At 43.0% G+C, this 22544-nt stretch overlaps 4 protein-coding genes across 17 annotated transcripts in view; 3 read left to right on the top strand and 1 right to left on the bottom strand.

The window, feature by feature from the left end:
• The first annotated feature begins 783 nt into the window (after positions 1–783).
• Positions 784–4664, top strand: LOC139333750 (serum paraoxonase/arylesterase 2-like). The gene is made up of 9 exons (XM_070966381.1): positions 784–945; positions 1037–1107; positions 1204–1259; positions 2011–2173; positions 2805–2931; positions 3102–3305; positions 3394–3475; positions 3759–3887; positions 4038–4664. The coding sequence occupies exons 1-9, from the start codon at positions 869–871 to the stop codon at positions 4197–4199; spliced, it is 1071 nt and encodes a 356-aa protein (XP_070822482.1). The 5' UTR covers positions 784–868; the 3' UTR covers positions 4200–4664.
• Positions 4665–5756: 1092 nt separating this feature from the next.
• Positions 5757–8395, top strand: LOC139333693 (serum paraoxonase/arylesterase 2-like). Of its 2 annotated transcripts, XM_070966305.1 has the most exons (9): positions 5757–5841; positions 6076–6143; positions 6259–6314; positions 6528–6693; positions 7021–7144; positions 7241–7441; positions 7534–7615; positions 7921–8049; positions 8129–8395. In XM_070966305.1, exons 1-9 carry the CDS (start codon positions 5759–5761, stop codon positions 8288–8290), a joined length of 1071 nt encoding a protein of 356 aa, XP_070822406.1. In that variant the 5' UTR covers positions 5757–5758; the 3' UTR covers positions 8291–8395. The 2 variants fall into 2 exon arrangements, with proteins under 2 accessions (XP_070822406.1, XP_070822405.1); XM_070966304.1 differs by having other exon boundaries at positions 5759–5841; positions 7021–7441; positions 8129–8293.
• Positions 8396–8637: 242 nt separating this feature from the next.
• Positions 8638–11528, bottom strand: LOC139333692 (potassium channel subfamily K member 5-like). Its single transcript, XM_070966303.1, has 5 exons — positions 11287–11528; positions 10514–10625; positions 9721–9887; positions 9464–9632; positions 8638–9331 (listed from the first exon to the last, which is right to left on the bottom strand). Exons 1-5 carry the CDS (start codon positions 11470–11472, stop codon positions 8643–8645), a joined length of 1323 nt encoding a protein of 440 aa, XP_070822404.1. The 5' UTR covers positions 11473–11528; the 3' UTR covers positions 8638–8642.
• A 6782-nt stretch (positions 11529–18310) lies between these two features.
• The window catches only part of LOC139333345 (uncharacterized), a 29001-nt gene continuing 24767 nt past the window's right edge, over positions 18311–22544 (top strand). For 10 of the 13 annotated variants that reach the window (XM_070965652.1, XM_070965651.1, XM_070965656.1 and 7 more), the window contains exon 1: positions 18312–18476. In XM_070965652.1, coding sequence (XP_070821753.1) covers position 18476 — 1 coding nt within the window. In that variant the 5' untranslated portion in view covers positions 18312–18475. Of the gene's footprint in view, positions 18481–22544 lie in introns of all 13 variants that reach the window. The other 3 variants (XM_070965650.1, XM_070965647.1, XM_070965648.1) reach the window with 2 other exon arrangements.

The following is a 22544-nucleotide window of genomic DNA, read 5'->3' as shown; positions in this document are numbered from 1 at the left end:
TCTTTAAGTCTTTTAATTCTGGAGGGAACAAATGTGTGCACTAATTTCTGATGAGCTTGAAAATTCTCAAAGCTGAATGTGTGAGTAAGATGCATGAGCCACATTCAGAGCACACCTGTCAGTGCTGGCAGACCATATTAGACTCCAACTAATCACAATTAAGTGGAAGATGAGTCTGATGACTCACATGCATGTTGGGAAAAAAAAAAAAAAAGCTGCTGCAAACCAGGTTTCACATATAGATGACTCCTTCCATTACATATGCAAATTGCCTACGGTCTAATGGTAGCGCTGCAGTCAAAGTCCTTTTATATTTACAGCATCCTGGACACTGATTCAGTATACTGCTAATAACCCTCCAGGATTAAACCTGCACTGAACACACCAGTCATAAAAAAAACTGATGAAACACTTTCAAGTCATTTAGCTAGAGCAGACTACACCTTCAAAATGCGTCCAACAATCCAAAGTGCAGCATTAGAGCTGTTATCAGATAAACAATAGAAGTAATTTGGCTCTGGATGTTGTGAATTCAACCATTCAGAACCATGCTACATTCATGTGATTCTCATGTGTGGAAATTTATACTTACATCCCATGAATCAAGACATACATTGGTCCTGCCGCTGCAAGATAAAGGGAGGAGGGCAGCCACAGATAGATTTAACGTTTGTGTGTAAAATGCAAGATGTTATTATAAGTAATTGAAGTGTTTGCATATTTAGGATGGCAATGTAGCAATGCACATTGATTTAAAATAATATTTCCGATAGTCATGAAGGCAGCATAAGTCGCGCCCACCTCGCCTGCGGTAACGTAAATCGGTGAGTTTAAGGCTGCTGTAAAGTTAGTTCATCGCGGTTCCAAAATGGGAAAGTTGGCTTTCATCTCGATTGTAATAGCCGCTCTGTCGGCGCTGTTTGGAGAGAGGGTCGTCAATTTAAGGTAAAGAAACATAAACTCAAGTTCTGCTGATCGGGCTCATGTTTCGGCCTCTCGTTGCCTTGTTGTAAGTTGTGTGTTGAAAACATTGCAGGAAGATGAGCCTCGCGACCAGGGAGCTGGTCGTGAATCACCTCCCGAACTGTGTCCCACTCAAAACTCTGGGTACGTAATGTTAACGCCAGAAGAAAATTGTGCCAAAAAAAAAAAAACCCCGCGACATGAATATTCAAATGGACTTTTCAACTGTCGCACTTTCAGATTATGGCTCAGAGGATATAACGATCATTGGAGACGGGCTCGCCTTTATCAGCGCTGTGAGTATTTGAATTGAATAGCAGCCAAATGGACTCAAAGGTTAAACACATTTATATGCGGCCACACTCTCACTCATCAACATTGTAAAGGAAAACAAATTACGCGAATGTTATGGTTATTGATTAGTGCTGCAACTAAAGATCATCTCCATTCTCCATTGATCTGCCGGTACTTCAATCAAGTGATCGTGTATATCATAAATATGTCTCCTAGTTTCTCAGAGTACGAGGTCACGTCTTTTAATGGTCTGTTTTGTCAGACCAAAACTCAAAAGTGCTCAGTGTGCCATGAAAAAAATAAGATTTTAGGCTTGAAAAATGGCAATTACTCGATTATCTGTATTGCCCATTTTTTGTAGCTTTATTATTGATCAGCTCAACATAGCCTCAAATGAATGTTTGTTGATCCCCTCAGATGATCACCAGTGGTGTTGCAACGGTCTCTTGGGGCTCCAAGCATGAAATCCCTGGGGGCCCCACCCCACCTATGCACACCACAAAAATTTGGTTTTCACACACATAAATGCACAATTTTCGGGACTTTTGAGATGAATACTGAAAAAATAGATAAATAACTGGCCAGGGCCCCCCTAGTGGTCGGGGGCTCCAAGCAACTGCCTGGCTTGCCTGTCCGCAAGCCCCGCCCCTGATGATCACCAAAGATCAAATGTAAAACTGCATTCACTTTGCCAGCATCTCTTTAACTGCAGAGAAAGTAAACAAAACTCTTCGTTTATTTAAACGTCTCAAGGGCCTGAAGTATCCTGGAATGCCAGCCTCAGATAAGCCAGGGCGGATCTTCATCCTCGACATGCACGATCCTCGGATGAAACCGGTGGAGCTGCGCATGCCAAGAAACTTTGATCTGGAATCATTCAACCCTCATGGCATCAGTGTATACACCGATCCAAGCGGTAAAAGCATTTAGAGGCTTTAGACTTTAGACTGCTTCTTTACTGATCCCAATTTGGGAAATTATTGTTGCAGTAGCAATCAAACACACAGACAAACACGGACAGTTTGCAACTTTTTTTTTTTTTTTAATGTAACCAAAAAGTAACAAAAAATATAAACAGGAATTCGTCACTATGTGTGGTTGCACATGTGTCACACACCAGCGTCTGCAGGACGGCACCTGAAGGGAAGAAAAAACCCTTGTCCTGTTGCTTTCCACTGCTTTTTCTATTTGATCCTGACTTTTTAACAACTGGAGACAGTCGATGTTTGTTTTTGTTAATGGTGTGTCTGTGTGTCTGTGTGTGTCTGTGTGTGTGTGTTTGCACAGAATGTGGACAAGCCTTGTTGTAATCACCTGCTGTGATAAAAACAGTGGGTAATATGAGGGCACAATGGGAGCAGCTAAGATTAAGATTGAGCCAGTCTATTTCAAATAAAATGTAGATACACAGTCAGTACATTACATTTTTAATATATTGATGCTAAAAAAAATTAAGATTGTATTCCTTTTGCGTTCTTCTGTTTTTTGTAAACCAGTTTGAGCTTGTTGCGGGTTTTGATTTTAATGCTCTCCTTGTTCATTATCAGATGACACAATATACCTGTTTGTTGTCAGTCATCCTCAACAAAAAAGTCAAATAGAGCTGTTCAAGTTTGTTGAGGACGACTTGTCTCTGGTGCACCTGAAGACCATCAAGCACGAGCTTCTCCACAGGTACGCTGTGGTGACATATTTCCATTGTGGCATTGGACAGTGGAGTCAGTCTGCAGCAGTGTTTGTAAAACTATACTATGGTGTGACATAGTTATAAAAAGAAACATATGCATTGTGTGTAATAATAATTATTACTTATACTAAAAATATTTTTCAATTCATCTTTCCAGTGTGAACGATATTGTTGCCATGGGCGTGGACTCCTTCTATGCAACCAATGATCACTACTACAGCCATGAAATCATTAAATCTGTAGTGGAGCCTTTTCTGGCTCAGCCTTGGACTGATGTTGTGTACTACAGTCCGAAAGAAGTGAAAGTGGTCTCTGAGGGATATTACTTTGCAAATGGCATCAATCTCTCTCCAGACAAAAGGTAAGATTGCTGCGCAGGGCTGTGCTTAAGGTCATTCATGCTTCAAATGTCTGAGTGTCTTCATTTTGATGTTCTTTCTCATTTCTAGTCACATATATGTGGCAGATGTGTTCGGCCACAACGTGCATGTGCTGGAGAGGAAAAAAGACAATGCGTTAGTCCCTGTGAAGGTAAATAACTCATCATTTCAGCAGCACTTTGTACTTTTGTTATTATTTATACTGTACAATACTAGTGTGTAAGGATGTTCATAAGTCTTAGTCTGACATTGACTATTTTTTATGTCTTTAATGTTAGTTGTTGTGACTGTTTTTACTTAAATGAAGGAAATTTAATTATGTTGAACACAGCTGGGCAAGACTATTGCACTAAATGAACACTTAATTGATTGTATTGAATTGAATGTATGTAATGTAATGTGAAATTCTAACCTTGTGTGTGACGCCTCTCCAGTCCGTGGCTGTGGGTTCACTCCCTGACAACATTGAAGTTGACGCTGAAACTGGTGACCTGTGGATAGGCTGCCACCCTAATGGATGGAAACTTTTCATGTATGACCAGAATGACCCACCTGGATCAGAGGTTTGTCTGTTCTCTTTCACCAGATAGTGAATTGTCTGACAGGTTTACAAAAACAAGACGAAATATCACAGATTCAGCCCGCCTGAACAGCTGATCTGAATATTTACATTTATTCATCTGGATATAATTCTCACATTGTCTTTTCTTCAGATCATCCGCATCCAGAACATTCATTCTGATCAGCCTGTGGTGACTCAGGTGTACGCTGACGATGGCCATGTGATCATAGGCTCCTCTGTAGCAGCTACCTTTGGAGGGAAGTTGCTCATTGGCACTGTGTTCCATAAAGCCCTGTGCTGTGATTTGAAGTAGGCAATGACTCTTTGACATGTGGTTTTAAACAGAAGAGCTTCAATAAATGAATCCAAATTTCAGTGAAAGAAAAGGAAATCAAGATTTATCTCTTTGCAAGGCTCTGAATCAGAGGGTGCAGCGACGATTTGAATCATGGTATACATGGATATTACAGCACACAGCAAAAATATGCTCCACCCTATTGCACCAGACAGGATCTGATAATAGACTGAAGGTCCTCCAGGAGGAGCTGGAGGAGGGTAAGTGCTGTGTACCTGATTGTATAGCAGTGAGCCCTGGGTTTGATCAAAGCTACTGAACTGCTCAGATACTTCAACCACTATGAAATATATACTTGTGAAACAACATTTTCAATCAAACATGTAAACATTGTGAGGTGTGTGTGTGTTTTAATTCCTAGCGTTGGTTGAATGTCACATTTGTTTCATGTATTTGAATGTAATTAAAACAATTAAGAGACTGATTTGTCTCGTGATGCAGTCTGTACCCGGGCCGATGACAGGACACAAAATGAGACGGCCCGTTACGAGGATGCTTGACAAACAGTATTTTAATAATTCAGAATCAGAATCGGCTTTATTGGCCAAGTTTGCGAACATACAAGAAATTTGACTCCGGTTTTTCATTGCTCTCAGTGTGCTTGAACAGGAGTAGACCTACAGCTAAGAACAAGAACAACAAAAGTTAAAGCTAAAGAATGGTCATGACTGTAATGTACATGAAAAAATAGGCACACACACACGCACACATACACATTTATACATACAGCAGTATATGTATGTATACATCCATATACATTATGTACGTCATGCAGGATTTATACCAACAATGATGATATGCACATGCTAAGAACTGTGTTTTAAACTATACTATCTATCTATACTATCTAACTCTGTAATGGAAGTTTGGTTTTTGAGGGTTATATGACTGATTCAGCTGTTCACCAGAGTGACGGCTTGTGTTGAAGACCTCTGCGTCAGGTTGTTTTTGGGGTGCGGGGCTCTGTAGCGCCAACCAGAGGGGAGACGTTGGACCAGGGTGTGATGGGTCTGCGGTGATGTTTCCTGCCTCTGGACATGCACAGGTCCTGAATGGAGGGCAGGTTGTCACCAGTCATTTGCTTTCTTGCTGTCTTGCGTATCTCAAATTGCACAAGTCATATCTTGTTTTCCCACTCCACAAGAAACTCAGGTCCATCCAGCTTCCTCCCTGTTATGTTTTACCTTCCCCACTGTGTATGAACAATGCAGTACTTGTACTGTGACTTTTTGTTGTGTTTATATATTCATATGCATCGGCTGCTTTTTATGTTTTTTTATTTATTGGCTCTAAGGTATGCTAACACATTGAGTGTGATTAACACTTTTAAAGACCCCTAAATACTGATCCATATAAGGGTGACAGGTTTTTCTTTGGAATAATTGTGATGCCAATTTGGAATACCCCATCCAGAGTTCACAAGGCAACACACAAACACACAGGCTTTAGCTCCATCTGTGGTGCAGCTATGTAAATACACTCTGAAGGAGTTCCTGAGTAACCTTTGACCTCTAAACATGGCTGCTATGAAGAAAGCACTGATCGCTGGTGTTGTTGCTGCCTTTGCAGCTTTCATTGGATACGGATTTCTTAAACTAAAGTAAGCGTTTATTATTAGTAGCGAATAAGAGGCATTATATGATGTTATTGAAGCGGTTTAGGAGCTGACAGCTGTTTGTAACTACATTAAGTAACATCATGTTCTGGTATGCAGGACTCATTTATTATCCGAGTTCTGCTGATGACAAAAGTGTAACATATGGTACAGTACACGTGCAGGTTCTGGTTTTTGTTTTTCCATAACAGACTTTGTCATATTTAATTTGCTTTGCAGGGAAATAACCCTTGCTGACAGAGAGGTGCCTGTGAAGCATCTCAAATGTCAGTATTTACAGAATATTGGTAGGTATTTTTGGCTTTATTTTCACGTCAGTGTCTAAAGTTTGGGATTTACACTTTCAGAAATGTTCTGTAATCTACACGTTGCTGAAAAGTGTAATAATTTTGTCTTGTGCAGAATATGGAGCAGAGGACATCACAATACTAAAAGATGGACTGGCATTTCTGAGCACAGTGTGTGATTAATACCTTAGCATATTGCATGGATCTTTTACAACAATGCAGTGTCCTTAAATAATCCTCTACATTATGATAAATTATGCATCAACAGATTTATAGCAGTTCTCATTAGCAGTTAGTTGACATAAGTCATGAAGTGTTTGTGTAATGACCTCCTCAAGCAAAATCACATGCACCGACATCTTGTGCATCTTGTGATCCACTCAGGGGTTGAAGTATTCTATACTGCCTTCATTCTCTGATGATCCCGGGAAAATGTACATTGTGGATTTGCTGCACCCAAAGCCAACCCCAGTGGAGCTGCAAATTAAGGGAGACCTGGACCTCAGCTCCTTCAATCCTCACGGCATTAGTGTATACACTGATGAAGCAGGTGAAGTACAAACCAGATGCAGCATTGCAAATACGGAACAAAGAAAACAAAGTATCTGTGCCTGAACTGGTCACGCTTCATTCATTTGATGAATATGAAAACACAAACAAAAAAAGACTTGACAAGACAAAAAAGAAATGAAGTTTCAATTTCTTTGCATCAAAAGTTCTCGTTCGGTCCACTATGGTTGTACTCGAATGCATATCAAATGTGATGGACTGGAAGTGCGCGCTGTGTTCTGCTGAAGAAAAGCAAAGCTAGCAGGAAGCAGGAAAGGTGAAAGAGGAGAATAACGACACCACGCAACACACTGCTGTTTGTTTGCAGATGACTCTGTGTACCTGTTTGTCGTCAATCACCCTCAGAACAAAAGCCAAGTTGAGATCTTTCGTTACGCTCGGGAGGACACACTTGTGCATCTAAAAACGATTACCCACCCGCTTCTCCACAGGTACGTGTTGTGTAAGAAACCATTCACTGCATCACATGTTTTATATTTGACCGTCTCTCTGTGTGCGTTTTCTAACTTATTCATTGCACCTTTCAGTGTTAATGATATCGTGGCAGTCGGAGTGGAGAGCTTCTACGCCACAAATGATCACTACTATCACAACGATATACTTAGCACTCTGTTTCTCATCCTGAGTATCCCCTTGTGTGAGGTGGTGTACTACAGTCCAGAGGAAGTGAGGGTGGCAGCCGGTGGCTTTCTGTCCCCGAATGGCATCAACATATCGCCTGACAAACGGTTGTCCCCAGTTTTTTTAGCTGCATGTTTGTTTGTTTAACTTTTCCACAGCAATGCAAACATAATGAACCAGGAATGCTCTCTTCTTCCAGGCATATTTATGTTTCAGATATCGTCGGCCATGAGGTACATGTTTTTGAGAGACATGAAGGGGAACAGTTAGCAAAGGTTAAGGTAATGGAGTGTTTTCATTTTTTCTGCCATCAGCAAAAATTTAAGTAAACTCACTCACTTTTTGTACTGATTAAGCAAACGTCATTTCACAATTAGTGAGCTTAAGAGTTTTGGACAGAGCCGGGCCAGCTGTTTCCATCTGTTTCCAGGTTTTTATGCTAAGCTAAGCTAACTGACTGTTGGCTGTGGCTTCATATTCTATATAAACAACAACATTTTTTTTTTTATCACTATTTCTATGCTTTTTAGCAACTTAATCCTAAAAACAATATCACTTTGTGCTTTACTCTCATGTTCGCAACCAGTCTGTAGGTGTTGGGTCACTCTGTGATAACATCGACGTGGACCACAGGACAGGCGACCTGTGGCTGGGTTGTCATCCAAATAGCATGAAGTTGTCGAAGTATAACCCTGAAGATCCACCTGGCTCTGAGGTCGGTCTCTTTGTAGTTGTTTTTGTTGTTTTAATTGTCATTTGAATTTGCCTGATATTTTTATTCATGTTTCCTCCAGATCATCCGGATCCAGAACATTCTGTCAGAGCATCCAGTGGTGAGCCAGGAGTATGTTGATGATGGTCATGTGATCATGGCCTCCACTATAGCAGCTCCCTATGGGGGGAAGTTGCTCATTGGCAGTGCTTTCCACAAAGCCCTGTGCTGTGATTTGAAATAGCTTGTGTATTCTGTATCTGTGATCACCAAGAATGAATGAAATGAAGATTTGGATGGGTATGGGTTGAAAGAAACGTAATTGTGATTCACCATTTGTGGAAGAAAAGAAGATTATTTTCCCTGATACTGGCACATTGTGTGCAGCCAGTAATTGAAGAGTTTATTAAAATAATGTCATTGTAAATCAATAAACCGTCTATCAGTGCAGCCTTAGTTTGTCTAGAGTCATTCTTTTCACATAATTCTGTTCGTTTTCATGCTACATAACAGCATTTTCATTAGTTTCATATAAAACTCAGCCTGATTCCACAACTGTGGTAAAAAGTATAAAGAAAAGTTTCGGAGAAGATATTTTACTCTTTTTCATCTTTCTCCATTAACAAATCTTCCTCTACAACCTTGGATATTCTAAACCTAGTATCCCCACCATCAGGATGCTGTACACTTTCCTCTTCTGTGGCATCTTTGATCGGTGCAGTGAATACGATACCGTGAGTTTCTGAATCAAATGAACAGCTGTCCTTGTTCTCCTCATCATCCGTTCTCACACCGCTGTTGCTTTCTTGCATTACAGAGCGCCCCCCTTTTTGATCACCCTTGTTCACCACACTCTTTGCATTCATGAACACTTCACTGATACTGATCAAGCGTCTGTGCCGAGGCGAGTGATCCAGGGTCTGGATGTTGGTGGCCAAGATGTCGCTGCAGCTCTTAGAGCGATTTATGTTGTCTGCAGCCTTTATTTTATTCGCCGTGGCTCCAATCTCCTTGATGACAGTGCTGTAGTCTTCATCCTTCGGGAAGTCGAAGATGTCGATAACGGTCGGCTTTCCATCTGAGTTGGGTTTGACCTCTACTGGCTGGGGCTCCTCGTCATAGAAGTGTCTGTGCTTGTGTCTTCTTTTCTTTAGCACCTTGTGAGCTTCCACCACCATGTTGACGTTCCAGCTGAAGAACAGAGACAGCCAAGCCAGGCCCATGTAGATCCATAACTCTGAAAATACTCGGTACAGTCTGGGGTATTCGATGTTTGGGTTTACACCTGAAACGAGAGTCGATGCACCGGCGTGACATTAATAACAAAGGACTTAACGAAACAAAAATTCAGACCCACCAATAACCTCAGAGAAACCTCAGATTAAACGTGTTACATTATTCCATGAATTAAACATACCTGCCACATAGTCTCCAAAACCAACCGTTGTAAGTGTGATGAAAGAGAAGTAAAGGCCTTCCAGGTAGCTCCATCCTTCAAGAGACATGAAGACAAGTGGAGGGAGCAGCAGGTGCACCAACAGCCCCCATAACAGGAACAAAGCTGTGCAGATTAACTGCACCTTTTTCTGGCAGAAAGGAGAAAAGAAACACATCTTTATGTAATATTACAATAACTTGATGGAGCTGCATCTTAACACTTTAACGCACTCTTACCACTGAAACTCCTTTACTTATCAGAACCTGGGACAGACGTTTGGCCCGGTCTCCGAAGAATGAACCCAGCTTGCTTATCCATACCAGACACAGAGGTATCCCACACAGGCCGTACAGGATGCAGAACACACGACCGCCTTTAGTCTTGGGAGCAACGTTACCAAAACCTGCAGATTACAAGAGGAAATATTAACACACAGCACCAAGAGATATGAAGATTTATCATCTATAAAGGTTTACTGGCTTTACTAATGGGGAATAAGTCATTTAGTATTCCTTTACAAAGCAGGAAGGATGAAATTTGGGTTGCCAGGTTGAAAAACAGCTGGCTACTGTCGTAACTCATTTGACAGGAAGACGTCTTCAATGCACAGTTTGATCACTTGCAACAAGTTAACATACATACAAATGCACGTTTAATTCTTGTCCTTATATATTTTACCACTGAAAGTCATCAAATGTGAAGATATTGAGTTATTAATCAGGATATTTCTTCAAGGGGATTTTCAGAGCTGACGTTTTCATGCACAAATGATTTCCCTTATTACAAAGTAGTATTGAGCTGTTTTCTTTATTTATGTCTTTGCAAAATTCATATATGATTAGTACGCTACTCTCACACAAACAAGTATATAGTACAAACATAATGTTATATTGCGCATGATTACAAGATAATTGATTATTTGTCAGTGTTAGATTTTAAATTAAAGTAAGTACTTACATACGTACGTCCTGTAAAAGTAATATCAGCAATAATTATATTAGTGCCAAGTAGTGTGGATCTCATACACACCTATAGTGGTGACAATGGTGGAAGCAAAGATGACAGAGTTGGCCCAGTCCCAGGTGTTGCGGTGTATGTCACCGGTGATGGTCACACCTTGGCCCGCAGCCTCTGACACTATCTGAGTGAGTAAACACAGTAAATCTGACACAGCAAAATCCATTCACAACCTCTGCTGTTAGTTTTCCTCAAAGACGGCCATCAAAACGGTGCCGTTTTGTTTTATTCTTTTATTGGGCCTTTATCATGGCTTAGAAATGTCCGAGCGCCCCACGCAGCCATTACAGCGTGGCACACCTTACGCAAACATTCACATACTTGTGGCTTCTGGAGACATGCACCTTCACGCTCAGCGCCACCATACCCTGTTTCAATCAGGACTGTTTCTAATGTTCAGGCGCCATCGCGGATATGAACAGCGCGTTTTAACCCAAAAGAACCAGTGGCTTGTTTCAGGTTGACATGATCCGCGTCAGCCATGCGGGTTGACGTTTGTTCCAAAGCAGGAAAAACCAGTTCTGAGGTGTCCTGACTTAAATAAATACAGCCAACTTCTCTTCCACTCGTCAATTCAGGCTCAAATTAATTAAAGAAATACAGGCTGGTATAGATTTCGACTTCTTTGGCCTACTTTTCTCTGATAACTCTATGAGAACTGATGGGTGAGTTCATTAGTTGGTCAATCTCCACAGAGTTGCTCACATGAATGTAAGTTAGAGTAAACGGACAACTTACTCTGGTTTCTGTTTGTCAAACCGTTGACAAAAAAGCTTGACTCATACCTCCAAAATCTCCTCCAGATCTTCTTTTGCCAAGCAGGGATACTTCTTCAAAATGCTTTCTTTTTGCAGCCTGTATTTGTCCCTGGCTGATTTCCAGTTGGGCTCCTCGAGAATTTGGAATATTGCGGCTCCGATCGATAAGTAGAAAATAATACATGAGGTTAAAAACGGACCCTTATCAGCCATATTAAAGTCATAACTTAGGTCTTACGGCACCGGCGGCTTATTCCCATAGAGGGCTGTCGTCGTCCTACCCGCTCTGCTGTCTTCCTGGTCAAACATAATAGGTTGTATTACTTCACTGAGTGACTGATGCAAAACTCAGCTCCATTGTTCAGGTGGATCATATCATGAGATGCTGTAAAACTTGTTTTTACCCACTTTTTCAGATGGTACTGTCATTGTCCAAATGATTTTTAAGTGGAAAAATATTAAAAACACCCCAGTTTCACAAAACTAGAAAATATATTTGATATCGTTCAGACTTGTTTTCACACAAAATACATGAAATTGTCCTCATGGCTGCCAAACAGCAGCTTCCTTGCCTTATTTTCATTGTAAATGAGTGTGCCTAGGTGTATGCAAATATATCTGTTCTTTTATTTCATGATTGCAGAAGATTTCCATGAAGGAATGACGGAAACGTTCAACAGGGGGCAGCATATCCTCATAGGCTGCAGAGGATGTCACACACGTCTCTGATGATGATGACGACCGCCGTCATGAATTGACTGGTGTGAGTCGGTGGTGACAGTTGCTCTTATCTTCATGTGAGAGCATGCAGAAGGTTGGAGTTAAGTGTGTGAAGTTAATCACACTGGGTGGATCCTGGCTGCTCAGCATGATAATGAGCGAGAGGTGTTGTCCTCACTGTGAGAATATAGTGCATGTGAAAGCTGAATGGAAGTACACTGGTACTGCAATCAATCAATCAATCAATCAATCAATCAATCAATCAATCTATCTATCTATCTATCTATCTATCTATCTATCTATCTATCTATCTATCTATCTATCTATCTATCTATCTATCTATCTATCTATCTATCTATCTATCTGCTGCTTCAAGTTTGACCACCCTTTGAAAATCAGTCTCTCATGAGTCCTCCAGCTTTAATTGCAGGCGTACAGCTTTAAGGCCAGATGCATTGGGCTAACCTACTGGGATAGCTCCGGCACTGGCCACTGGGTTTTAGGTAACACTGAGACAGATGTTCCAGCTGTAGCAGCTGCTGCAATGAGGTGTCGGGCCCCTTTTGGGAATACACGCTGTTTTTTTTAAAGAGTGTCCACTAAATGTCATTGTGTAGGACTCCCATTGTGCTACGAGAACGTTATTGCAGGGATTTTATGTCACAGGGATATTTGGGAAAACTCCTCTAGATGTCCATTATTATTATTATTATTATTATTATTATTAGTAGTAGTAGTAGTAGTAGTAGTAGTAGGCTACTAGTGGTATAGTATTACCCGTGGTGGAAGATATATAAGACATACAAAGATAATTTGCTGAAGTAAAGGCACTCACACTTTGAAAATACTTCACTGCAATGTCCTGCACTCAAAACAGTACTTAAGTACTCGTATGTAAGTACTGCCAGCATAATGTACTTAAAGTATCAAAAGTAAGAGTACTCGTTATGCAGTAAATTGGTCCCTGTCAGTATTTTACTATTATTGGCTTAAATAGATGGAGTAATAGGATTTGTGTGAGGGCCTTTTTACAGGTGAGGAGCTACTTTGCATGAGGGGACACACAAGTGGAAAGTTACTGTAAGGCCACCATGAATTCATGATTCTTTTCTTTTAAAATCCTCTTGACACATTTTAGATTTTCCACAAAAAAAAAAAAGTTCAATTACCTTGTTGAAAATTCTTCAAATGACTCTTGTGTGTTCGCATGCTGGTGGTGATTGCTGTCATGTCACAAAACCCTGCTCAGGGAAGCTTTTCCCTCCAGGAGATGACGGACAATCATTCTGCAGAGTGAAGCTCAAACATCCAAGTAAGGATGAGCAAAACACATTTTTGAGCAGAGGGGAGCTTTAAGGACGCACCACTTTATTTGAGGAGGGGGCACACATAAAATAATTTGTGTATTAGATGAATAAGTAAGTCCTAACTTACATTTCACCAGGAACTACTTGTAACAGTCAGTATTTTTATTAATCTCCCGCTTTGGGGCCTTGTTTTTGTTCCTCGGTGACACACATCCGCAACAGCGCCCCCGCGTGGAGCCACCGGTGAAGAGCGTGTGCAGAAACGACCTGTTTGTTGCTGTCGGACTGCTTGTGACCGCTCACAGCCAACACTGGCACAAAAGTTGGCAGTATGGAGCAAAATCCTACTCTTTGACCGCGCATTCCTCTCTGACACCCGGGCCCGGATACTGGATCCTGTCACGCAATAGGTGAGCTGCACCTGTTTTCCACTGAGTTGACATTTTGATAAGGAATCCTCAGTGCCAGCACGAGCACTGTTATTTGAACGCCTCCTGAAATGCTTCCCCATCTGTGTGGGGGCATTTAGGACTACCTCACCTACTGCCAATCACTGTGCTGCAGGAAATACACCGGACCTGACTCACCTGTAGCCAACAGAAACGCCTCGGCATGCGTAAGTATGTGAAATGCTGTACCTTGCTTCCCTAGAAACTCTCAGTATGCCATTACTTTTAATAATAACAAGTGAGGAGTCATCTGTGGGGTTTGGAAGTAACGCTCCCACCTCTGATCTCCACCCATCACTACTTAGTGCTTCGTCATTGCTGCGACACCGCCTCTCTGTGGAAACCTGATCGATAGTCTCCGAGTCGCGCGGAAGGGAAATCGAGGAATTATGGCGTGAAGGTAAAGGTGGAGGGAACCCGCAGAGGATACGTCCGTCTGGTCAGGTACGGCTCGCCGACTCGGACACTTTCATTGTGTTGACATGGCGCACCTTTTCCCAGACAGGGGCTTCATTTCCCGTTTCCTTGCGGCGGCGGTTCGCCTGGAGTTCACTGCGCCGCATTTGGAGGGATTAAGTCAAACAAGACGAGGTCAGGGATGTTTGTGCTGTTAGTCTGCGGAGGAAAGAAGACAAACAGGACTCGTAACCCGCCGTAGGGTTTAGACAGCGCGATAAAAATGATGAGAGATGTCAGCTGGAGGTTTGTTGTCAGGCACCAGTCCGCAGGCTCTGGGCTGATTTAATGGTCACAAACGAGAACACAGTCAGAGATAAGCCTTAAATTGTATGATATACAATTTAATATTATGTCTGTTTATTATGATGAGAGCAGAAGTAGAAATCTAGAGAAAACCTGTGCTAATTCTTTTTGACTTTAACAACTGATTTGGCCCCAGCACAGCCTTCTTATATTGTTTTCCTCTCACTTCTCAAAGGATGCTGGCACTGTAGACTATACTTCAACCACTGGTCATGATCTAATTCAGGTCCATCAGTTATGTGATGAATTAGAACTTGTTTATGTGCTGCACTGCTGTCATTTCTTATGCAAACAGGTTCACTCAAGTACAGTATTTGTTCCACTGTGTGCTGAACGCTCACTGACCTGACCTCTTGTTTTTCTCCTGTCTCTGACCTGGTCACACTGGCTGGGATTGTCCATGTAATCTGCAATGACCTTCTGCATGGATGTGACGTGAGTATCATTTACCGTTTGAATGAAAAAGTACAAGAAAGGCGATATGAACCATTTTATATTCTTGCTGTTTTGTGAGTTTTGCCCACAGTACATACTCAGTGACGCTTCTTTTACCTAATGAAATATGCATGTACAAATGAGTCCTTCCTTAATGTAGCACTGTTTGGTTTGAAGGTAATGCAGAGTATAATTAAACAGCCTTGCTCTCAGCTGCAGAGACACATTTCATTTATATTCATGCAATGATTCTATTAAGTCATAGCTCATCAGTCTTTATACAGACCATTAAATATTCAGTCTCGATTACTGCATGCCATTCTCACTGGGATCTGAAGGCAGACTTTGCTGACTCCCTCTGAATCTTCTGCATGCATGCATTCGCTGTAGGCGTGCCTGGTTAGACTGCTTCTCTACAATAATCCTTTCTTCATTTGTTGTATGTTATTTTATGATTAGGTCATAAAAAAATCAATGGCATCCTTTTTAATAGTTCAGCATCAAACAGATCTGAAACAATGTTGCGAGGGATTCCCAGTGAGAGCTTTAGTAGCTGGAATTATGGCTTCATGCTGACCTGCTGGTCCACATCAGACTGGTTTTGGGAGGGGTAGTGTGACTGTGTCACCCTGAGGCGCCTGGACGCAAACACATCTTTATCTCTCATGCACACATGCCCCCAGCATGGCTTACAGCTCTGTATTAAGGTAGATTAGTGCTGGTGGGGATTCCCTCTCTTACAGCAAATTCATCTTGAACGAGTGATTTTTATCTTTCACCATGGTTTGTTTCATTATAAGACTCGAAGGGCACATATTTATGCCGAGATTGCACTGTGTATTGGGAAATGTAATCAATATAAAGGAGACATATAAGAATTGTAATTGCAGTGCAGTGTTTTCTGTCTGTTCAGTCCCATCACTGCCATGCATGTGAGAAGATGTGTCATTGACCATCTCTCCACCAGGTGGCAGTGTAAACCAAGAAAACGAGGCCATTTACAGTAGCGTCAGATGATCAAACACAATGTCGGATGTACTTAGGTGGCCTAGAATGTCCACCACAATCTGCTCAAAGTACTTTAAGCTCCAGGGCTTGGTACAGTGTCTTTTTACAAGATCTAAGATGACATCCAAGCGCATGCATATTAATGTAAGCATTTCATTTCCAATATGACTCATCGCTGTGCATTGTTGCTACATGCAAATGTTTGTGGTAGCTTCACAAGCTGCAGACTTTTTTTTTGGAAAGTTGTCCTGTCCTATTCTCTGTATTAGATTATAGCACAGGATGCACTTTATGTTCGGACCTTCCCTTCCATGAAACATCATGCTGGATTATTTAAAGTCTCGAAGGCGTGTGGTGAAGGTGAGAATTCCAACTTGGCCTATGACAAGAGGGACGGGCAACATGTCTGCTGGCGGAAAGGGGCAGAAACATGGAACATTCCTGCCTCATAAATTCTTCAGAACTTAATGGTGCGCTATGAATATTGATGCGCTGTTACCATCTATCCCGTTAGTGCTCTTGAGAGCTCAGATCCTGAGCACAAAATAAAACCCCTGCAAGCCATGCCTCAATCACAAGCACGCAAAAATTCATATTTAAAGCATTTTCAAAGCTGCACAAGTTGTTTTACATAAGATGCAGGAGGGAAGGCGGCGTGTTGTGTGTGGTGTGCACCCAGATGCGGCATTGAAAGTCAACGAGAGATGAATTGGGTGGAAGTGGTATGGGGCATTATGTAATCACTGAGCGATGGAGCCAGAGAGGGATAAAGATGTTCCAAACAAACATAACCCCCATGCACTCAGCTGGAGTAATGCACTGCGCCAGTGTATGCGTGTATTTGCCCGCGCTTATGAACAACAGGAGTGACGGGGGGGGGGGGGGGGGGGGGGGGGGGGGGCAAAGTGTGCGTCAGTGTTTTTGGGTGTGTCTGCTGGGCGAGTGGCTCGTCTCAGAGTCTGTGGTTCCAGTCTGTCATGGTCTCAAGGGACCGTGGGTCTGTGAGTGCTGCTCCTCTTTTCCTCCCCTCTCTTCTCTGTCTATCATCCCTCTCCTGGGTCCAGCTCAACACCTGCTCCTTGCAGCAGGCACAGGGCAGGGCAGGGGGTTCCTAAGCAACTGAAGGCAACGCGAGGACCTCATAGTCTTTGTTTCTCCTCCTCGCTCTTCCTCTGTTGTCTCCCAGCTTGCTCATTCCGAACAGGAATGAACCAAAGCGTAGGCCTGCTGCAGCCCGTGCTTTCTATTCGTACCTGGCTGGGATTCATCAGATTTCTCCTGTTAACGCATTAGGTTACAGTAAATGTTAAGCGCCACCAGCGTGCGTGCTGTTGTGCTGCCTTTGCGTCACCAATGTGTTCAGTGGTCAAAGTCTAAAGAAGAAAGCACCATTATCGACCATTCCCGTGCTAGAGAGAAATTTTCTTTGACTTGTATTTTGTTGCCTCTTGATACCTCCTCTGGACTTGATGACAGGATTTTACAGAGCCGCCTTTGCACTGGTAAGAAATTTTAATCAATGCATAGCAGATGAATTGACCAGAAATGACACGTGACACTGCGGAGCATGCCACACGAACATGCCTCTGTTAGACAAAGGTGATAGTTCCTTTGCCCCATGTGGCTGTGAGAATAATAACCCTCCTTTACCCCCCCCCACCCACTCTCACACACACACACACACACACACACACACACACACACACACACACACACACACACACACACACACACACACACACACACATTTCTGCCTATGAGCCGTATGGCCCTAATGGGGTCAGGCAGATGGGTGGGGACCATGCCGGGGTCCATGAAGACAGTTTGATCGCACATGTGTGCTGGTTTGTTTTTAAATATTGAATATTTATACCGCTTGTAGTCTGAAGTTTGTAGTCCGGACACTTTCCTTCATACGGTGCACTTGAATGCACCATGTTGAGAACACTGGCAAAGACTGAGGATTACCGCTGTGGCCTCTGCGCTTCCCTCCTGTTTCTGGACATTGTACTGTGTTAATGATTGCACTCACTGGCTCGCCTTACCCCACGGCTGTTGGGGATTGTTGTAACTGGGTTTAATACATTATATTAAACCTTTTCTAGCATACATATGTGCTGATGCTTGTAGAAATCTGCCGTTTATCTGCAGTTTTCAACACTCGCGCGTCACTCAAGAGTTCTTTGGGGTTGGACTTCTGCAGCACAAATTTATCACACAAATAACTACTCTCATATTCGAACACAGCCTCATATTTGGAGGCGTGGAGCGGCTCTCATCAGCACCATAGGAAAGTTGCGTCCCTCTCCTCCAACCTCGCATGCGGTTGCTGCTCGGTGCTCAGTCGGTCAAGCCAAGTCGAAGCCTCAGAGAGACTCCACCCCTTTACGCGCATCGGACACCTTCAGCTGCACAACAAAGCATGCGTCGCTCCGCAACATTGTTCCTCCTCTGAACGTGCGGAATATTGGATTTTGTCGGATTTTCTTTTTTTTTTTTTTGCGCCGTTTCCTCTCCCATTGATGCTAATCCTAGAGTAGGTAAGCCAAATATAAGATTCATGTTCCGCGGGCGGTGGGGGTGACTTAGTGTTTATTTGTTTTGTTGGACATTCGGCGCCATTTTCATACACAGATTGTTTAAATACCCCGGCACGCTGGCCCGATCCTGCCTGGAACTGTGCTGCGGTTTTAGTTGAGGAAAGAAAAAGTTGAAATTGAAGCGGCATCGGGGTGTGTTACCAGGGGACAGCTCGGCGATGGTTTCTCGATTTAAATGAAAGTTATAGTTTGAATGCTGGCCAGTTAAAAGAGCGGAGCGATGAATGAAAAGCGCTCCGTGTGAGCGCAGGCTGCGGCGCCTTTCCCACATGTGGGAGTTGTTTTTGTGAAAATGAAAGAACATCGAAGTTATCAGTGAGCCGAACGAAGGCGCACAGTTTGAATATTCTAGGAAACTTCCGCTTTACAAAAATCTTTTTGGATTAAGCCTACACGCACTGATACTAAGTGATGACTGTGTGGAAAATAAACAATATATTTTCAGCTCAACCTTAAAGCTTTCTCTCTAGCAATGCTCACCCACATAAAGCGCAACATAGATGTCTGATGCTATTGAGTTTCATGTATAAGAGACAATAATCTCGTCCTATTTTGTCCCTTAAACCATTCATATGTTAAGTAGTTATTGTTCCAGTTGATGCACTTGTGCCTCTTCATGTCAGGATGTTCTTGCGTGCTACAGCTATTTCCAACAATGTGTGCGCTCAGATGTTCACACGTTGTTTTCCCATGCTGTTACAGAGATGCCATTGCTTTTTGGACTACAGTTTCTGCTTGACATGACTTGCTTTTACCCCCAGTTTGAGTGCATGGGTTTAAAAATATCCATCTTGGCTGGAGGGCGGCATGTGTGCATTTCTATCTGTCCCTCTGTGTGCATGCCTGTGCCACCAATAACGCACTCAACAGAAACTCATCCAATAACCCTCATCTCCATTGATGATACCGCTGGATATATATAGCCAGATAATCTTTTATGAAGCTGCAGATGTGACGTAGGGAGGATGAGGGAGAGACGGAGGCAGCAGTAATACAATTGTACACACAAACATGAGTAAACACAGAGGTTAAAAAACGACAGGGATAAGACCCGGGTGTTCGGGGGCCTCCTGTGCTGCTGAATCAGCAGTGTTGTGCTCAAGTGATGCTGAAGGATGTTTTTGGCTCTGCTGTGTGAGAGTGAGGTCACCGAGGTCCCAGAAGAGCTTGCTGGTGTTAATCCTCTTTTGGGAGTTATGATGCATTCGTGCAGTTAGACTACTACTCTGTTGTATGAGCATTGCTAAATAAGGAGCAGGCTCCACATAGCCGCCTCACAGAGCTGCTGGTGCTTTTCTTCATGAATGAAGGAGTGTGTCGATGTGGCGGGCTTAAGAACAAGTCAAACTTTACATCGCCTTTACGCACACAGTCACACAAATGATCAGATTATTCTGATACTGTTTTGAATCATTCAGCTTATTTCTCCTGCTTTCTGGACGCAAAGAAAGAGCACCTCCTTCACAATGTGCACTAATGTACACATATATACTATTCAGTCAATGGGCTTTGGCTGAGGCGATGTTGGAGATGGATTCAGAAGTGCTTTCAGGGCAACCGCAGTAAATCAATCAAGCTACTTCATTCTTTTCCCATGTCGGTTCACGTTACAGCATCACGCTCACAGACCATCTGTGTGTATTGATTAGTTTAGAACTGGGTTTGGGATAGGTTTACACAGAGGATTAGACTGAAATAACCCTTTGTTGCCCAATAGCTTTTTGCTGAGTGTCACCCAGTCCTCATCTTTGGTGCTTCACTGAAAGTTTGATCACATTTAAAACACAACAAGAATCTGCTCTCTCTCCCTTATCCTGAAAGCATGCAGTATTATTTTTAACCATCGGATCGTTAATTAAGAAGTACGTGTGTACACTGTGATCATTTAAAATATTCAGCGCCTGCCCGTTTGTGTGCGCTCACGATGTTGCAGAGCAGGCTTGTGTGCATGAACTGAACATACGAGCAGCTCATCCAGGCACGTGTTAGCGTGTATGTTGGCATGTGGGTGTGTGTTTACTTAGAGAGGTTAATAGGAGCCACCATGTGGTCAGAGGACTGATATCTTGGCTTTCAGTTCATTTCTGTTGATTTTCAGCCAGGTAGGCGGGGCTCCACATAAAACCATGAATCAGCACAGCCCATGGCTGCTTCTGCCAGCTTTTCTCTCTCTCCCACACACACACACACACACACACACACACACACAGATGCACGCACACCCAGAGAGGCACACCGAGAGACAGAGTGGGAGACTCAGAGTGGAGACAGTGAGATAGATTCTGAAGGCAGGTAGATAGATGGAGATAATCTCACTTGGTCACTTGGGGGCTGATTAACTCTAAACTCCTTCTAATTCCTTAAGCCTACTCTCAGCACCCAGGAAACATGCTTTCTTTTTGTCCTAGTGTTCCTGCGGGGCAACGTTACCGTGGAACTCATGTTACTTGTCAGTCAGCGGCCAGTGTTGGTTGGGGAGGTGCAGCGAATTCACTCAAAACAAATAAAATCTCCCCGCTGTCACGCTATGTGCTGTATGTAATCGTGCATGCGTCGTGTGTGTGTGTATGCGGCTATGCACACATGTATGCACATGTGCACATGCGTGTTGTGTGCAGTTCGCTGCGAACAGAAATAGGTATGAGCTTGGCTGTAAAGGCTAACTAATGAGTCCCTGCATCCTGAGCACATGTAGCTATTTATATACTATACCTCCTCCTCTTTCTCTGCAAGCTCTTCCCCATCCAGCCCTCTCATCTGATTTCATCACACATGCGGTGTACACACACACACACACACACACTCACAAACAGGCACAGCAGCAGCAGCATCACTGGCCAATAATATAAAGGTTTTGGACATGTTTGTGAAAATATCTTTTTAAAGCCGACAACTTGGATCGATGGGGCATTCGAGTGAGTTTTGCTGCTAGTAGCAGTTACGTCATCGGGCTATCATCAGGAAAACTTTTACACTTCATAAATTGGAGCTTGTAAAATAATGAATTTTCTCAAAATGCAAGTCCTTTGAGCTCAGTCAGCTCAAGGCAAGCAATGTGTGACCTTTCCTTTAAGTAAAATTCACTGAGTCAAATCAAATTTCCAACAATCTTCCTGCGGGGACATTAAATTCAATTAAAAGTCACAGAAAGTCTAAATCAAATCCTGATTCAACTCCAGCCGCGGTTGTTTGCACCTGATCCCGCAGCTCTCTGCGAGCTCGCTCTTGCTGGAGGCTGGCCTGCTTCATCTATAATTTAGCTCATTAGAGACACTAATTATGTAGGATTGAGGGCATGTTTTTTTTTAAGAGTGCAGCAATATTTCATCTAATTACCTCCACACCATATAAAGTAATACCCCTCATATTATGAGAGATTGATGCTGCATTGAGAGATCCTGCAGTATGGCCGCCGCTGTCTCAATCAGTCATGATGCAGGTTAGTCCTGCTCAGCTGGCTGATAGCAGAGATGTCAGATTGGCAGCACAAAATGGAGGAGGCAGCAGACACAAGCTCAGCTGGTCCATTAGAAGCATGTCTGTTTCCTGACAATCACAATTGAGATGACGGAGCATTAAAAGACCCGGAGGAGCTCGTGAGCACTGATGCATACTGGTGTGTGTGTATGTGGTGACCTAGGGAATAGGCCTATGGGGGGTCTTGTGGGGGGAAGGGTAGGCAGGATTAGTTATAGTGTGCAGCACAGTTATTGGTCACTGGACACAAACAATGGGAGGGCTAAATAGGATTTGGTCTGTGTGCGTACCCCCTCCTCCTCCCCTGCTGTCCTGCAGTGCCAGTGGGAAGTGTATGGTATAGAGGGCCAGGCTGCACCCTTTGGGGCGGCCATGTACATCTGGAAGATTGGCCTGTCTGCTCCTCTAGCGTTTCCCCTCCCCCACGCCATACAAGGCAGGGTGGGACTTGAACTACATATGGAAGAGGAAAACACAGCCACATTAGTCGCCAATTAGACAAGGCCTACTCCAGACAGGATGCGCAG

This window comes from Chaetodon trifascialis, chromosome 7 (genome assembly GCF_039877785.1).
Source record: "Chaetodon trifascialis isolate fChaTrf1 chromosome 7, fChaTrf1.hap1, whole genome shotgun sequence".
Lineage (NCBI taxonomy): Eukaryota > Metazoa > Chordata > Actinopteri > Chaetodontiformes > Chaetodontidae > Chaetodon > Chaetodon trifascialis.
The sequence above is the reverse complement of the archived record's forward strand: the minus strand, read 5'-3'. Positions and strand labels throughout refer to the sequence as shown.

Coding starts and splice junctions, on each gene's coding strand:
- LOC139333750 (XM_070966381.1), top strand. CDS start 869: ATGGGAAAGTTGGCTTTCATCTCGATTGTAATAGCCGCTCTGTCGGCG. Junction 1,108..1,203: donor TGTCCCACTCAAAACTCTGG/GTACGTAATGTT, acceptor TCGCACTTTCAG/ATTATGGCTCAGAGGATATA. Junction 3,476..3,758: donor ATGCGTTAGTCCCTGTGAAG/GTAAATAACTCA, acceptor ACGCCTCTCCAG/TCCGTGGCTGTGGGTTCACT.
- LOC139333693 (XM_070966304.1), top strand. CDS start 5,759: ATGGCTGCTATGAAGAAAGCACTGATCGCTGGTGTTGTTGCTGCCTTT. Junction 6,694..7,020: donor TGTATACACTGATGAAGCAG/GTGAAGTACAAA, acceptor GTTTGTTTGCAG/ATGACTCTGTGTACCTGTTT. Junction 7,616..7,920: donor AACAGTTAGCAAAGGTTAAG/GTAATGGAGTGT, acceptor GTTCGCAACCAG/TCTGTAGGTGTTGGGTCACT.
- LOC139333692 (XM_070966303.1), bottom strand. CDS start 11,472: ATGGCTGATAAGGGTCCGTTTTTAACCTCATGTATTATTTTCTACTTA. Junction 10,626..11,286: donor ATCTGGAGGAGATTTTGGAG/GTATGAGTCAAG, acceptor TTACTCACTCAG/ATAGTGTCAGAGGCTGCGGG. Junction 9,633..9,720: donor TAAGTAAAGGAGTTTCAGTG/GTAAGAGTGCGT, acceptor CCTTTCTGCCAG/AAAAAGGTGCAGTTAATCTG.